The sequence below is a fragment of the Leptidea sinapis genome, chromosome 10 (genome assembly GCF_905404315.1).
Source record: "Leptidea sinapis chromosome 10, ilLepSina1.1, whole genome shotgun sequence".
In the NCBI taxonomy this organism is placed as follows: Eukaryota; Metazoa; Arthropoda; class Insecta; order Lepidoptera; family Pieridae; genus Leptidea; species Leptidea sinapis.
Window position 1 is genome coordinate 12354517 of NC_066274.1, and position 18976 is coordinate 12373492.

The window sequence follows — 18976 nt, forward strand, 5'->3', positions numbered from 1 at the left end:
TCCCGGGTTCGAATACCGGTAGTTGGAAATATTTGTATGATGAATATGGATGTTTGTTTCCGAGTCATGGATGTTTATATGTATTTATTTAAAATTAAGTAAGTATTTTGTATTAAAAATATCGTTGTTTTGTCCTCATACGGTGCAAGATAATATCGTTAAAAGTATGTCAATATTATTAATTATATTATTATATCGAAAAAGTTCTCTTGCCCCTAAACATCTTAAATTAAACATTTCCAATGGAAAACGCAGTTCTGGCGGCAAGTATCTGCGCTATAAAGATGTTTTCAAGTTAAACTTAACAACATGTAGTATACCAACAGATAAGTGGAAAGAAGAGGCTTATAATCAACCAATTTGGCGTTCAAAGATCAAAACTTACAATGTATTTCTTGATGGAACAAAGTAAATGTAAATAAATTTAAATATTAAGTCCATTTTGTTACCAGCACTTTGATTGATGATGATGATGTAGAGAGAGAGAGTAGAAATTTATCAGTTAGGGCGAACATGATAATAATAAGATTTCAGAAGTTGCTGTTCACCACCTACTGTCAGTGCTTTTATACAAGTAACTTGTGGGTGAAGCATACACGTAAAACTATGTACATTTTTAGAGTACAATATAATAATGTTCATGGGATTACCATGTTTTTGTAGTGCATCTCATATGTTCGACTTATTCAGAGTAGATGATTTTTATGCTCTTCTCAGGAAAAAGATTTTTTCAATTAGGGATAGAATTATTAAAAATGAAAATAGTATATTAAGATTGTAGATCTAAAAATAAATGCTTGTAATATAATATATGGGCAACGCTGCTTGAAATAAATAAATTTATTATTATGAATGAGCAAGACCCGCCCTTCGCCCTCATAGCACTACAAGTACAATAGCACGGGCCAGCTGTACTGCGCGACATGGCATAAAAGGCATTATTTTCTCAAAATTGATTCCTTTAGAATTCTTTTTGATGTCATTTCTTATACTACTAGATACTACTACCGCTTCGGAAACAAATGGCGCTCTGAGAGAGAAGAAGCGGCGCAAGAAACTCTCCCAGCATTATTTTTTTGCGCTCTTTTCAATAAAAATATACAATATTGTACAGTCAATTCTATCGCTATAAAATGATCACAATCTAGTCCCAGGCTGTCCGATCATTTAGATATTCATCAGTGGAGTAATAGGATTTACGACAGAGCCATTTTTTTATAAAACATTTAAATTTATTTATAGATAATGCCTGAACAGTGGCTGGGACTTTATTTAAGAAGTGTATACATTTACCCTTAAAGCTATTATGTATCTTATGAAGCCTACTAGAATTAGTTACAAGCAATCCCTTATTTCTAGTCTTATAATAATGAAATGTGACCGAGTGTACGAGTCTAAGTTTGGTTTTACCAGCTATGTTGGTTCAAAGACTAGACTAGACTTTAAATTATCTAAGCATTAATAATACGCCGCCGACAGAGACCCGGAGAGAATTACAAATTAGGTCGATATGTGGATCGAAACTGACGGCCATGACATTTGTAGAGCTGGACTTCCGACCAGAGCCACTCCAGCGTCATTGACGCAGTGGCTCTTACATTGCAGCCGTTATGATGAAGCCGCGCTAGTCGAAGTTCTAGCTTTAACGGTGGTCCACACTATAAAAGGATCAAAATGGCAATGGGCAGGACATACCATGAGAAGCAATATAGAAAAATGGTCAAAAAATATTATAGATTGGTTTCCAAGAGAAGGGAAAAGGAATCAAGGAAGACAACCCATTAGATGGGAAGATGATTTTAAAAAAGATCACAATGGAAAATTCTGGAGGATGCCGATGTCGGGAGATAAGCGAAGGATGTAGAAGATATAGATTAGAATATAACTTAGACTAAAGTATTACTTAGATTAGACTATTACTTAAATTAGAATAATACTTAGATTATATAATACTAGCTGACCCAGCAAAAGTTGTATTGCCGATAATAAAATCGCGATACAAAAGTAACTGTTGTCGTAGATGGGTGAAAATTTGAAATTGTATGTGTTTTTTAATGCTGACTCATAATCAAACAAATTTAAAACCCTTTACATGATAGATGTTGTCCGATTTCAGACCTACCCAATATGCACTCAAAATTTCATGAGAATCGGTCAATGACACGAGAATTTTATATTTTAGATATTGTACTAATCTTTACATTGTTTGCAATAAAGTCTGATTCATTCTTTCTTTGCCCTATCAGAACACCTTGTAAAAGGAAACATTATAATTTTACATATTTCTTAACTATCATTTTGGATGAAATTTAGATTTCGGTGTGAAATCCAAGCCCAGGATTTAGCAATTACATGAGATGTTTACAAGTGTGATATTAAAGTTAATAAGTATACTCACTTGAGCTGGTAACTGTCGGAACTGACGCTCAAGAACCTTAATCTCGCTCAGGTCCACGGTGTCGTCATCGCCATGGTCTCCCAGGAACACGGTCGCGGTGTTCTTCTCTATTTCCAACACCTTTGCTCGTTGCCAACCGCCCTCTTCGAGCTTAACTGCATACCTTCCAATCAGAAAAGTAGATTCATAACACTTTGATAGAAGCCCGACGAGATAGACGTCGTCCTGTAATCGTTTAACACCACTCACACTCACATCACAAATCACACACCAACAATAACACTACACATACTTACATACATATATTACCGCACTCGCCGGCGAGTGCGAAGTCTCGTCAAACCTAGAGTCCACTGGACTAACAGATATATTAGATCGTTAGTGATCTTCTCTCCATCCAGTCCGTCCGAGACGCCCCGCACCTGTGAGCTACATTTTCGGCCTCCAAGGCCCCCGCCCGGCTTCGCTGTAAAAGCCTTCAGGGCTAATCAGCACAGAGGAGGTTTTTAGTCGGTAGGGGGTGTTTACACCCGAGCCCGACATATGGGCCCCGTTTCGGGGTCTTCAATACGTAAATGTATTTTACTCCTCTCGAAAAAAAAAAAGATTCATAACAAAGACTTGAATCGTTAATTTTTGAATTCTACTAAAGTTTATGTAAAGTTACTTATGCTGGGAAGAATTGGCAAGAAACTCAACAATTAAGTTTAATATTTTTATACAAATGTATAGTACTCGTATAAACAGGAGATTGGATAGATACTTACGTACGTGAAGCCGCAACCAATGATAGTGTACCTCTTTAATCTACAATAGGGCTGTATTTCAAAATAGAAGTCGAATATCCTGTATATTACGCATGGAAGTTTATTTTTCATTATATGTTTATATAGGCTCACAAAAACTGTATAGGTTTAAAAGTTTTGAGTTTTTATTGAAAACTGGTCGAACAAAAACAAATATTACAATTTAAAGAATAGTAATTATGAAGTGAACTATAAAAATTGCCCAAAACCCAGTTCAGTTTTAATTGTTAGAAAAACGTGTTTTTGCAATTATTATATATCTTGACAAAATTTTTAAGATTTGGGACGAATTCACGGTCATATTATTGTCATCATACATACCATATCGATTATGCAATCCCTTTCAAACTCAAACAACAGACTAACTGGCAAAAATTTCAAAAATTTGTGCCAGTTAGTCGTAAAACGTTATTTTTTTTACAAAAAAAAATAACTAAAGGGTTAAAATTCTTGATGAATATATACATAGATATACCCCAATGATTATTATTACTATTAGTAATGCTGACTAAAATTTTTGATGAAAATTGCGGAGTCACCTCTATGTGATTTGTGTGGAACAATTGAGGATGTTGAGCACTTGTTAAAGGAATGTGTCCGATTTCGAACAGATTTGATACGGGCATGTTTGTAAATATACTTGCCCGCCCTGCATCTATGGATGCCATAAGTCTGTTTGAATCCATAAGTCTTATTGTTTGAACACTATAGATATAATTTGCTTTTGGTTTTATTAACTTTTTTTTTAGTTTGTTAAGTTAAGAATTTTGTTTTCTTTTGTCTTTTTAATGTACTTAGAATATAATGGGGCAGAAATGTACATACGTATAAAAGCCCCTAAATCAATAAAGAAAAAAAAATGCTGACTACAAAGCAAAGAGTCCCGGATTCTAGTACTCGTTATATGCATACGTTTGTATGACAAATATGAGTTGGTTTTGCTTTATAGTTATTTATGGTCACACATAGATGATAACTTGGTCCTCAACATCTAGCGAGTGTGGCCCGTTCGTGCTGTAGTCGTAAGACTGTTGTACATAATATTATACAAATGATTTAAGTTTTATTTACTGTTAATTCCGCCAATATTTATCTTTAAAACAATTCGACACTTGTTTCGCCTCTACACGAGACATCCTCAGGACGTGTTGTCTCGCCAAAATCTGGCATGTTAGGTTATGTGAGGTTATTTTGTGTTTTACATGTTTACATTGTTGAATGAACAAACAAATTTAGTACCATCACCTTTGTTACGGGTCTCTTCCGGGGGTAATACGTCACAACAGCCGACCAATCACAGCGCGTCATTTCGTCAGTCGCGTCATGGGAAGAGGGTATAAAAGTGCGGCTTCCGCCTCATATGATTCAGTCTCGTGCCAAATTTTGGCGAGACAACACGTCCTGAGGATGCCTCGTGTAGAGGCGAAACACGTGTCGAATTTTCGTACATAATATTGTTAATTAATATTAAATAAACATAATAATGCACAGCTTACCAAGCATTTTGTGAGATCAATGCCTCATCAACTGCAGTACCATAGTGTTCATAGTACCGAGACATTTCGGCAAGCAAGAGTTCAAAAGAATCCTGCAACGAAAGTGTAAAGTTAAAAAAGTTAATTCTAACTCCTTACCAACGTATGGGTGTACTAATATTTAGCATTTAAAACACACCCGTGGGAGGCTCCTTTGCACAGGATGCCGGCTAGCTTATGGGTGCCAAAACGGCGCCTATTTCTACCGTGAAGCAGTAATGTGTTAGAATTACTGTATTTCGATCTGAAGTGCGCCGTAGCTAGTGAAATTACTGGGAAAATGAGACTTAACGTCTTATGTCTCCGGGTGACGAGTGAAATTATAGTGCCGCTCAGAGTTTTTGGCTTTTTTCAAGAATCCTGAGCGGCACTGCATTGTGATGGGCAGGGTGTATCAATTATAATCAGTTGAACGTCTTGCTCGTCTCGTCCCGTATTAGCATTAAATAAAACACAAAAACCAGTTTTACTTTAACTCGAGTGCAAAATATTATAACTTTAATTAGGTATACCAGAGATACTCACACTATATTCAGGTCCAATGATCCGGACCCACACTTCTAAGGTTGAGTTCGCTACCGTTATAAACACGTTCCAAAAGTCATCATCAGGAAACTGTAAAGGCGGCAGGTCTTCATCGGTCAGATCATCGGCAAAAGACGGCACCTCCTAAGTACATCCCATAAAAATCTATACTTGTTAATAAGCTGAGGAACTTCTTGTTAAATTTAAACGTTAAATCCAAAATTTATGAACAATACCGATCTTACGACCCTCGGATTCCGTCGGTGCACTCTTCCAACTGAGACAACCGTTCGAGTAAGACGAATGGTTTGTAAATCTTGGTATGTATACATTACTAATCGTAATTCAAATTCTAATATTTTTATTTAAAATAAGATTCAAAATCATTTATTGAACGGCAAAACCTACCACTCATTCAAAAAAGATTGCCTCAGACCTGAGAAGAATGGGCGCAAGAAACTCAGTGGGCTTTTTTTATATAAAAATATGTATAACAATGTGATATCGTACAATAAACATTTATAATTAAAGAGCCTGAGGGTGTTCGCTACATTCCCAGTCTGTGGTGTCATTAAGAAAATCGTTTATGCTATAGTAACCTTTCGCACACAAACTTTTTTTAACAATTCCTTTAAATTTCGTAACACATTTGTTTTGTACATTTTCTGAGATCATATTTTAACTTTAAAAATAACAAATTGTTACTCGGTAATCATATCGCGTATAATAATGGGTAGAGTCGTTGAGCCGTACCCCGGCGGCACCGGTTCGATCCTGGCCCGCCACGTATCAATGCTTTTGCGATTACTCTTGTATTACAAGAGAGTATGGGTAGCAGGAAAAAAATAATAGTTAAAAAAAACTAAAAAGCACGCTTTATATAAAATTCAACTAAAAAAATTTTTTACACTATTTTCAATTTAAATTTATTTTCTATTTTTTTAGTTGAATTTTATATAAAGCGTGCTTTTTAGTTTTTTTTAACTATTATTAATTTTTCATTTTTTAGTAAAATTTTGTACAAAAGCGTATTTTTAAAACTATTAAGTACTTTAACATCAATTCCTGCCTTATCGACTCGATAGGTGAAAATTATATAAATAACAAAAATCATATTTTGTAAATTGAAAAATTGAATAATTTTATCAAATTAGTGTAATGTCATCGGTCCTCGATAAATCTACAAAGTTTGAACGAAATCTAGCCGTTTAAAGTAGGTCAAAATCGCGCCCAAAGAAGTTGGTTACAAACATACAGGTGAAGCTAACATAAAGCGTATAAATGTTCTGGGGTTATAATATTCAAAATCTTATTGTACCAAAACTTAAGGAAGATGCAAGAGTGGAACATGCACCCCCAGATTGATCCGGCTCTGGTATTCACCGCGTGTTACCTAACTGTACTCAAGGCACTTCCTTCGTTAATCTTGGTACGCTTGTTGGATTCATCAGTTTTGTTGGTTTGTTCAATCATGTATCGTCAACCAAGAATGACTCATCGACGAGCAAGTCATCTCCGACCGGCTTGATTATTTGACGTGCCGTGGAAATTTGAGTTCTCTCTGCATCTTCTACCGCACCACGGGGAGCGCTCAGGAGAGTTGTTAGGGTTGGTACTGTAGTGTATTGACATCTAGTCTGAACTGGGTATGTGTTAACAATTATTGTCACTGTCATGACATCTACAGTGACATTAACCAAATAAATATATTTTATATATAATCCCTTATAAAATGCTCACAGAATACCTTTATTTACGGTGTGTGTGGCAGCTACTGTACTCAATAACGTTTCTTGTGTATTAATTTACATTTACTTTTTTGACTTACTCGTGTAAGGCATTGACTATTTTACATACTATATTGTAATTTTTTACTTATTATATTGTAATTGAAATGATTTGTAAAACAATGAAAATGTAAATCTTGATTTAAAAGAGTGCCAATGAGTTTCTTGCCACTTCTTCTCACTAGCTCAACCCTTTACGAAGTAGCGGTAGATTCAATAAGGAAAAAAAATTTTGGACCTTATAAGTGTCATTTCCGTGACCTACATGAATAAAGTGATTTTGAATTTGATTTTTGAACCTTGTGACGTTGATTTCTATATAAGTAATGCATAGTACAGCGGAGGGCCAGTTCTAATCGGCTATCGGTTGCGAGCGGACGTCCCCAGTTGTAGTGCTTCATAGTAAAGATAAGTTGTTTCACTTGTATACAAATGATTTGAGTTTTCTTTAGTGTTAATTCCGCCAATATTTGTCTTTAGACAATTCGACGCGTGACTGTCACAGTCTCGTGCCAGATTTTGGCGAGACAACACATCCTGAGGATGCCTCGTGTAGAGGCGAAACACGTGTCGAATTGTTTAAAGACAAATATTGGCGGAATTAACACTAAAGAAAACTCAAATCATTTGTACAATTATGGATTTCCGCAAAGTAACGCCTACTTCAATAAATTTTCTTGTTTCACTCGTGACAATACGTGGAACATTACAGACACCAGCAGTCGAATTCCAACAACGGACATTACCTACGTCAAAATGTGAAATTCCATCCACATCATGTTGCCGCTTGGCATTCTATAACCTGTGCGTTTTTCTAAAAATATCTTGCCTCGCACAGCCACTTTGTGGAGCAATTACCGATTGCAGTTTCCCCGAACCAATAAGACTTATGAAATTTAAATTTTAGAACATACTCTCAACTTAAAAGCTGATAGCGCATCTCTTGACCCATAGTGTTGCAGATGTCTATGGGCGTTTGCTTGGTAGCTTGTGTAAATTACTTTATCTACACCCATGCTTTAAATCCTCTATTAAAGATTCTAAAACAGTTAGCTTATTGCCAACATCAAAGTACCCAATGTTCTAGTAACCATTACATCATCCAAACGAGTGTTGTAATGAAATTCAGTACAACATTATATCAACCGTTTTCATTACAACACTCGTTTGGATGATGCAATGGTTACTAGGACTGGCTTTTTTAATGTTAGCAGTAAGCTGTTTATAGAGGATTCATATTATGGGTGTAGATAAAGTCTTGTACGCAACTGTTAATAATTAGGTGATAGTATTATCACAAACCCACATTCGTCTTTTAATACCCCTTAATACACAACAGTTGCATAAATAACTAAAGTTCAATATCTAAACTAAAAAACCACACAAACACATGAGACTACGACAAGTATTAGAATACAGATGGAATATATAATAGAAAAAAGCCAAGAAGAGAGGAAAAACCAATGTATGCATAGTTTTGATGTAATTTTTTATCATAACTACTTACTTTGTTACTTGGTAGAAGCACATAGTCATTAACAAGCCTGTCTTTAATGATTTTCGGACTGTTCTCCACCAGCTCCAGCCAGTTGGATGGTAAATTTTCGTTGTATTTGGCCCTAAAATATAGTTTTTCTTGTTAACACTATTTTACTAAACTAAAGAAGAATTTTAGATTATAGGACATTCATAACAGAAGAATGGTCATAAAAATGTATCTTAATAAATTTATATCTAATATAAATATATATTATTTTGTATTTTTAATTTAAGTCAACATTTTTGCAATTTACAATTTCAATTTGGGCTAGAATAATTTATTAACCTGTATAAATTAGGGACACTAGTAGCCCAAATGCCAGCCTCGTGTTCGGACACTATCTCAACCAAGCCAGCCAAGGCCTTTGCGTTCGACGAGGTAAGCAGGCCACCTCTGTTCAAACTCTCCATCTCTTTTAGCAGTTTTACTGATGCCACCTCCATCGCGCCCTCTTTGGACGGCGACGAGTCAGGATACGAACTGGCAGAATAAGTATCTCCAACCTTCAATTATAAACAGTCGCCATTCATACTTAACTTGGCTTTAATAATTAAATAAATAAAATATACATCTATTTCTGCACGTTGCAGAAATAAATGTTTTATTAAACTTCAATAGTTTTAGTCAATTTAATAAAAACCTCCAATTAATACATATTCAACAAGAATTCTGCTTTAACAATACACAAATACATATTGACTAGATGGCTATGTTGTTTAAACTCAATTCAGCCAATTTGGACAGCAATAGGGTAGAATAGGGATTTTTTCAAATAAAAATTTTCAATTTCTATACGTACAGTGTTATTTTAAAATAAATATAAAGTTAAAAATAATTTATTTTTCTAAGTTAATAATTTCTTACCGTCACTTTACAGTGATAAGTCACTGGTACACCTTTTGTTTTCAGGTCAGATACTTTGTAGACTGGTTGAGGCAGACACAATTTCTTACAAGTCCATTCAAGTATCGCAATAGGTGATGTCAAGTCTGGAGGCGGTTCTACATTACAAGCCGACACCACGTGACTAACAGCATCCTTGTCTTCAGTTTTCTGATAACAATAAAATATTTTTATTAATGAACACAATCAATTCAAACATTACGCCATTGTAAGTATTGGTATAGATCACAGTCTTCTGATGTAATTACTGGTCAGGTAAACTAACAAAATTTCGCTAAGGCAAAAACGAAATGCAAATAGAATTGTTGATTTACAAGAGCGACATCTCAAGTCAATTTCCTAATATGCAAATATTGGGGTTGAACAGGTTATCAACTGTAAAGTAGATCCTGTAGATGAAGCCACAACCTGAGAGTCGAACAAAGCATACAAGATTTTATGACGATACGTCACTCGAACGGTTAGCTCAGTTGGGAGAGCACTGGCACGGAACGCAAGAGGTAGTGTGTTCGAGTCCCGCATCGTTCATAAAATTTTGTTTTTCAAATTTTATTTGTATATTAATCCCAGAAGTGAGGGTCTTTAAAAACATAACAAAATGCAAAAGCTTAGTAAAATTCGGTTTTAGTGTGTAACTCTAAACAATGATGATTAAATTAAATAGTGTCTCTATCGAAGTGAACTTGAACTGAATTTAAGTATAAAATACTAAAAATTGTGTCAACATACAACTTGTTCGCTGTGAGCAGGCATCTGCAAAGGTATACAATCCACTGGATTCAGTCTATCTCGTAACTTTGATAACCGTTGTGAAGCGGACATCTTTCCACTGCTTTTTATTTCAGTCTCTTTAACATTTTTTGTGGAATGCTTATACTGAAACAGATATAAGGAGATTATTTATTGCAATAACAAAGTATACACTAATGCATACAAAATAATACAGGTTTAGTTATAGGTGCAAATAACATGATGTAGTGATAATTTTGTATTGACTTATAATTTGTAGAAATTAGTATAGTTTTTGTCTTAAGATAAGTCGATTCGTGATAAGTCTTAAAATAGGTCGATTGTTATTTGTGATAGCACTCAAGATAGGTCGGATAATGTTGACACTGGAAGATGTACCTGCTTAAAGAGAGATAAGAAGAGGCTACAGACATAAAATACTCCCAGGCTACTAGGGACTACTACTACAAGTAGCTTGTGAAATTTCATATGAAATACACTTTCATACGTCGCATCTGCAACCGGTCTTAATAACATACATCTTTTGGTCTTTCGATCCGTTGAAAGCTCCGTAACTACTATCGTGAGGAATAACGTGAATTACGAACGTGTATGTTTTGAAGCTAATGACCTTTTTATTTACAACTGCAATGATAGAAGCACTTATTAAAACAGAATATTGTAAAGAGATGGGGTCAGCCCCATTAAAATACGTACCTACATACATCAAAAAGCGATGGAGTACATAAGAATGTTTTTTGCAAAACATTTCAAAATAATCACATACTATTTAGCGGTGATGTATTTATTGACAAAAGTATCTGACTGTAAGAGAATAAAGAACTGGGATGAATTTTCTAGTCCTCCATGCGAGGCACGATTTCAAAACTTCACAAACATTATAGTAACATATATATTTATTCAAGTAAGTAAGTAACATTAGAAACACTATTAATCTTACACTAATCATTAATTAATTATTCTAAATTTTAACAACAAAAATTTTGCAAATTTAATAGGAACAGCTGAAAAATAGATAGATAAAAACAAAACATATTAATATTATAGCTGTGAAGACGTTATATGAATGTTATCACAAGAAATAAGCGTAAAACGAAAGCAATTATAGTTTTACAAAAGTAGTGCTTCTAATAATTAATTAAAATATTTTATATTATTTTAGTTGTCACTAGTATTAAACTAGGCCGGACCTGTATTCTAATACTAGTTACTTCCAGATGCATTGTTTTTTATAGTTAGTTCCGTACATAAAAGTACATATAAGAATTTAATTTATGAAAAACAATTTTTAACAGTTGTACGGGAAAATAACTATTGTCTATCATACATATTACTGGCTAGTACTTGAGCGGTCAGTAATAAAATTGAGGGTATTCTTAAAACATTTGGGTTGACTACAAAGACTGTTGACTTGGTTTATTTTTATAGAATAATATAGTAAGGTATTATTGATTGGGTTTATTTTGAACTTTTAAAAGTAATAATATATGATAAAGTATTAAAGATAATAAATTTTAAAAATAAATATATAAGGGTTCATGTTATACATATAGATAAATACACATATTAATGTCTAGTAATTTGTTGTGAAATATAAGCTATTATTATCCATAGAATAATAACGCTCAGAACGATAGTTTCATTCATAGTTCCTGTCATTAAAGAAGTAACAGTATGATTAATGTGTGCGTGAGCGTCACGTACTTACAATCGCAAACACGCACACACACAGCCAAATAATGTTGCAAGTGAATAGACATTTCCCCAAATCGGTAAATTATGAGAAATACTAGATTATATGTAATAAGAAAGAATAAATAAAATATAAATTTATAATTTAATAAAAACAACACGTAGTAATAGAAATAAATATATTTATTATAGGGAGTGACAATAACTTGAAATAATATTGAATTGAAACTTGTTTAGAATCCGTTGTGATTTGAAACTCGATGAAACGAAAAAGCTCCTGCCAGCTATTATTAATAAAACTATTATTTAAGCTGACGCGCCAAATTATGATTTCAACAATTATACGGATATCCTATCCGAGGTTCTCGAGGGTGCAGAGAACGATTATGGGATCATTTTTGTAATCCAAGATGGCCGCCATGCAAAATTATGATTTCAACAATATGGATATCGTATCCGAGGTTCTCGAGGATGCAGATAACCAATTTGGGATCATTTTTTAAATCTTAGATGGCCGCCGTGCAAAATTATGATTTGAACATTATGGATATCGTATCCGAGGTTCTCGAGGATGCAGATAACGAATTTGGGATCATTTTTTAAATCTAAGACGGCCGCCGTGCAAAATTAAGATTTGAACAATATGGATATCGTATCCGAGGGTGCAAAGAACGAATTTGGGATAATTTTTTAAATCGAAGATGGCTGCGGTGAAAAATTATTTTGGGCCTATAAGTATGCGTGGTGGTTATAATGATAACCCTATTGCCAAACAACTTATAGGCATCTTTCGGAAATTGTTGTGCCACATAGAAATAAAATCGTTGAAATCATACATTTGCGCGGCAGCCATCTTGGATTTCAAATATGATGCCAAATTCGTTCTCTGCACCCTCGAGAACCTTAGATTCGATATGAATATTGTTGAAATCATAAAATTGCGCGGCGGCCATCTTGGATTTTAAAAAAATGGCGCGTAACCGAAAACCGTGACGAATTGCTATAAAATTTCTCTCATACGTCGATAAAGAAGTAACTCTTCAAAAACATACCGACGTATTGAAAACCTCCTGCTTTTTGGAAGTCGGTTAAAAAGAGTGGCTGTTAATGTTCTCACGAGCTCAATTTTAAAATATTTTTTTCTGTATGTTGTGCGTATATCGATAAGTTAAGTTAGACTGGATAATTAATTAAACGTATAGCTATAGGCAAATTTTCAATTTCATCATACTTTTTATTTTTTAACCAAACTGTTAGCCTTTTTTTAAAAGTTGAATTTGTTTTAGAATTAATTTATTATAGAGCATGGGACTAAGATAGCATTCAAATTTACGTATAAAAAAAGTTTGAAAAGTGATTGTCGGAGACTTTATCTTTACGTAGTTTTGTTACTGCTTCTGGACAAAATATAAGTTTTGATTGTTGTGCCATTACAGTGTCTCTTATAAACAACAAGACATCACATTTAGTGAATAGTTCACAAATAGGATACCGAAAGGGTTTGCAAATAATAACCTTTATTAGAGCACGTTGGGGCCGTTCAAGCTTCAAAATACATGATTTTCGTGCGCCAACCCACGATTTTATACAATAAGTTGATAAGGATTGTGCTTATGCAAAGTAAACATTTCTCAAAAGAGTGAATTCAGAAATCTGACGTAAGGTTTTAAATACGAAAATAAGTTTTCTAGTCCTTTCTGACAGTAGATCAATGCGGTTTCCATGATAGTATCTCATCTAATAGAACACAAGAGCATCCTTTATTGATTATGAGTCAAGATTTTCTTACAATTATGAACTGGTACAGAGAAATTTTCATCCGTGGGAATTAGTCGAGTAGTAATACCAAAGGTTTGCTTTAAGAATGTTTAGAAGTAACAAATTCTGTTGAAGCCATTGAAAAGTTTTTCGAAGTCCTATTTCAACCTTGGTTTTCACATCTGCCCAAGAATCGGCATGAAAAATTAAGGCCGTCAATCAGCAGCATACATAAATGTTTTGCAGTTTATTGGATGAAGATGACAAAGGTCATTCACATAAATTAACAAAGAAGGACCGAGCACACTGCCCTGAGGTACTCCGTGAGTTTTTGGATGAAAAGAGCTTAGACAATTACCTATTTTTACACTTTGCATTCTGTTTGTAAGTTACTCCTTAAAAAGTGAATGCACCTTTCTTCTTATTCCAATTGCCGCCATTTTGTCTAAAAGAAGTGGTATAGAAACTCTGTCAAAGGCTTTCGCAATTTCGCAAACATTACATTGAACATTTGTCGAGAAGTCACACCCGCTACGGTCTAGCATAATTCATCCATTATACAATCCTCGCTCCTTTCATTTCTGTGGGAAGTTCAAAGAAATAACGCGCCGGCACACCTACAAATTCATAATCAACAGCAAGTTTGAAGAAATGCTTCGCTAGCAAAAAAGCAACTTCAAGGCGTTCTTCCAGACGGAGGCGATTGCCTCGAAATTTTTACGAAAAATGGGAATTCGACAACATTCTACGCCTATCTACATGTGATGGTCTGCAATTGATTCTCTTAATTGCGAAATAGATAGCTTGTAATATGATTCAATGACGAGTATGAGCAAGCCTTCACAAGATATGAAAGATTATTCCACAACATGAAGTGAAGAATAAATAATAAAATGTGGGCTCATATAAATATCGGCAAATGTACCACAAAAATAAATTTTCAAAAGAGGATTTAGCATGCATCCAATTTAATAAATCATCAACTATGTGACTTTTTTAATGCATCGCAAAAAACTTTTTTTTTATGACAATAAGGGTGGAGACGAGCAGGACGTTGATGGTAATTGATTCGGCCTGCCCATTACAATGCAGTGCCGCTCAGGATTCTTAAAAAATCGAAAAATTTCTGAGCGGCAGTACAATAATTGCGCTCGTCACCTTGACACACATAAGATGTTAAGTCTCATTTGCCCAGTAATTTAACTAGCTACGGCGCCCTTCAGACCGAAACACAACAATGATTACACATTACTGCTACACGGCAGAAATAGGCGCCATTGTTGTACCCATAATCTAGCCCGCATCCTGCGCAAAGGAGCCTCTCACTGGTAGACTAAGCTAGCTAGGTAAACTACAAGCGGTTATAGTTTAATACAATGCAATGACGTCATGCATCGGTGCCCTAATCTTCAGCAAAATATTTAATCTCTTATTTTAAAATGGCGGATTAGATAGATACCAATTCGCATCTAGTGCTGACATTGAAAAATATTTCAGTCATATATCAATAATTCATCAGGCTCAAAGGACGAAAAGATGTTGTGGTTGTAAGTCTGATTTTATAAACTAAAATGTTAAAAAGCAAACTTTAATAATATTAAATGTTACAATAATGAAATAGTAATTGTATATTATGTAATATACGCGCCGTGGTTTAAATGTGGACTGGCCGCCACAGGTAATTACTGAATTGCATTGTCAAGGTCACTGTACTGTAGTCGGTCTGTGGAATGTCACACTCAATGAACTCGTATCGTTAGTAAATATTCAGAATATCTTTGTCTTGCCGAAAACCGACGAAACGTGCTAAAGTGGATGTGTAAGAAAAAACAAACCATATTTTGATGATATGTCCCCACTAAGTGTACGGCTAAGATGCTGCAGTGCCATCCATGTGTTGTCTTCAGTTTTAGTACTATAACCGTAAACTTTTTACCTTGATTATTACCCCATAACAGAGTATTTTATATATACCTAGACTTTCAGAAAAATGCTCCGATGGCAAGCTTGAACCACCTTCAACTTCGTTCCAAACATGCCCTTGCCCATTCGATGGACTTTCAGTCATCTTCTCTGCTTGCCCAAAACCAGGGAAACTCAAACTAAATTAAATATAAACTACCTATAACCACTACAATACCTCTTCAACTGCAGAAACCTGGAGTTGAGTATTCGTTTGGTAATTTTTAATTGTATTCAACCCTTCTTTTTCACTACTGTCGTTGGTTTTCGTAAAAGAATTTTTCGTTTCGTTCGTTTTCACATTGACATAATATCTTGATGGCTAAAAATAATGTAACATATAAATGAATGTTTATTATTCATTTATTCAAACTCACTGGTTTGAATACTTACCTTCTTGGCATAGTCATTATTATTGAAGGATGGTATAATATGATGTTGGTAAGTATTCGAATAATCTGACTTGTAATGGGATACTCGAGGAGGAAATGGCTTCCTCCATGAACCTTGCTTTTTTGGAAAACGGCTCTAAAATAAAAAAAATTATAGTTAATACAAGAAAATGTTTTCTATTATAATGTATATAATATTATGGTATTGATGTTGGTACTTGCATGTTGAAATAAAAGTCCCACCTTCGCACGACACGCCACAAGTTAGGTTATCATCTTCACTATCTGGATGTGTGGCGGTCCGCCACAGTGCGGTATTCAAGGAGCTTTCTTCAAGTACTACAAAGCTGTAGAATGAACTTCCTTGTGCGGTGTTTCCGGGACGATACGACATGGGTACCTTCAAAAAAAGCGCGTACACCTTCCTTAAGGGCTGGCAACGCTCCTGTGATTCCTCTGGTGTTGCAAGAGATTGTGGGCGGCGGTGATTACTTAACAACAGGTGACCCGTAAGCTCGTTTGTCCTCCTATTCCATAAAAAAAAATGATGAAATTAAAAATGTAACATTTCAAAAAAAAAATTAGTCAAATGGTGTACCCAGGAATTATTATTTTTCATTTGTTTTTCTTCTATCATTCATTTGTATTATTATATAGCAAAAGCATATGTATTTAATAAAAATAATACAAAAAGGCACTCACTGAATGACCCAACTTTGCTCCTGATTTTTTGTTTGGTTTTTGACATGCCACCATCATAGCTATGTGCTTAGTCTCCTGGCTAGGAATGGCATCAACATACCATTCTCCATTCACCTCTCTTATGTCAAAACCGGGAACCTCATGAAATAACTTTTCCAGTGAAGTAAAGCCTAACTTTCTGTAAGGTATCCATTCACCTTCCAGTTCTCTGTAATCTCCTAAAACCCACAATGTGAACAATTATTAAACAGTAATTTCTAGTGTCAATTATTTCAATAAAACATTAATAAGCAAATGATATAGCTCTCTCTTTACTATATCCCACCTAACACCTTAGGGAGATGGGGATGGCTGAAAACCATTGTTGCATGAAAATATTATTTCAAGCAGCATATTAAGCCGAGCCTTCTCACCTTTAAAATGTCACTATATTTTCTGTGAATGTTTAAGAGTGTGTTTATAGATATGTTATATGTGTGTCAAGAAATATGTTGCCGGCCTTTAAGATGGGAGTACGCTTTTTTCTTGAAGGTCCCTAAGTTGTATCTGTTCGGGCAAACCTCAGCCGGTAATTGATTCCACAAAGTGGCTGTGAGAGCCAAGAAATTTATAATGAAACGCGTGGTTGTGGAATTCAGACGTCTACGTGGTGATTAGCTGTATATGGTAATAAGTTCCCTAAAAACCTTACTACCGAGGAACAATTGAATTTCAAACTATGAGAATTTCTTATTACATGTCAGGGCCATTTCAATCTTAATTTTTTACTTTGAAGCACCCCATCTAGGTCTAGGCAAAACCGGTTATAAACTGATTTTTTCAAGATATTTCTCACAATAACATTTACTGTCTGTTCTTGTCAAATATTGAAAGCATTTATTACCTACATACTACTGAAATTGTTTAAATGTTTCAATGACCAACATATTTAGTATCTATGCTAATATATTTTTTGCCACAATTGCTGAAAATCTTTGAATATGCTAAAAATTTTTGTTGATCAATGAACAACTAAAATCTCTCTGTGTGCACACAATATTGTTAGATGTACAGCCATATTACTATGTGCTAGTGCAGGTTCAAATCTCATCGATCAGATTTTTTTTATGTTTTATAAATAAAAAAAATAACTCTCCATACTAACGATTGCATTGCTTCAATGTAATTGCTCCTTTTACCGAGATTAAAGTAGCTCTCAATGCTTGAATAACTTGTTCTTTATCAGCCATCATACTGAAAATGAGACAAACATAAAATAAAACAAAACTATATGGAAAGAAAAGTTAACATAATATGTAGTGTAACTGTTACATGTAAAGATAAACTTTTGCATTGATTACATTTAATGGATAGCTTGATGATAGATTTTGGGACACTAGAAGCTAATGAACAATTATTAGAGTGGTCTCATGCCATGATAAGTTATGTTAAAAATGAGTAGGTAGCCTGTTATTATTTAAACATTTTAGTATGTCATATTGAGCCAAAAAATTTCAACAGTACTACTTCCTTCTAACACCTTATTTGGCACTACCACATCGAGAATATTCTTCCATTTTACACCTAAAAGATTTTTACAGTATTAACTACACTACATAATTAAAATATTCATAATTAATAATATATGAATAATGTAGAACAACTAGACATCATGCATTAAGAATATTAAAAGTAAGTTATTACTATATTGTATGACAATTTCCAACTTATGCTCTGAGCATATATATTTTAAACTTCTTAATTTATAGAAAAATGATAGTATTTTAATGTCTCTTGAGCAAGTTTATGGGTGGTAATGAATTGCATTGAAAAAGTAAGTATTCAATTATTGTTAACGAAACATACGTACCAGCTAATAAATAATATCTATAAATTCACCACAGTCAAGTTGTTTTCGAGGCAATATAATATTATTTATTTTTATTTTGTAGCTTTATTTTCACTTGCGTGTAAGGTATTCGCAGCTCGATTTGAACTTTAAAAGTTTGACATATTGAACACAATGACGTTTACAAACACGACACATGACACAAAATACTTTTTTTTTCAATTGAAAAAATAACCAAGGGGTTTCATAGGACCTAACCGTAACCTGCCTGTGTAATGCCTAACCAACGGCCGTATCACATGAGTAAATCTATATATATAAAAATAAATTGCTGTTCGTTAGTCTCGCTAAAACTCGAGAACGGCTGGACCGATTTGGCTAATTTTGGTCTTGAATTA

The 18976-nt window shown here is 34.3% G+C and overlaps 1 protein-coding gene across 1 annotated transcript in view; it reads right to left on the bottom strand.

The window, feature by feature from the left end:
- LOC126966444 (tudor domain-containing protein 7) overlaps positions 1-18726 on the bottom strand; it is a 55362-nt gene extending 36636 nt beyond the window's left edge. Inside the window, exons 1-12 of the mRNA XM_050810483.1 lie at positions 18600-18726; positions 17895-17983; positions 16751-16968; positions 16050-16184; positions 15835-15978; positions 10224-10370; positions 9456-9644; positions 8877-9094; positions 8559-8670; positions 5265-5408; positions 4701-4792; positions 2399-2561 (exon numbers count right to left, since the gene is read on the bottom strand). Coding sequence (XP_050666440.1) covers positions 2399-2561; positions 4701-4792; positions 5265-5408; positions 8559-8670; positions 8877-9094; positions 9456-9644; positions 10224-10370; positions 15835-15978; positions 16050-16184; positions 16751-16968; positions 17895-17982 — 1650 coding nt within the window. The 5' untranslated portion in view covers position 17983; positions 18600-18726. The remainder of the gene's footprint in view (positions 1-2398; positions 2562-4700; positions 4793-5264; positions 5409-8558; positions 8671-8876; positions 9095-9455; positions 9645-10223; positions 10371-15834; positions 15979-16049; positions 16185-16750; positions 16969-17894; positions 17984-18599) is intronic.
- Between the last annotated feature and the right edge of the window lie 250 nt (positions 18727-18976).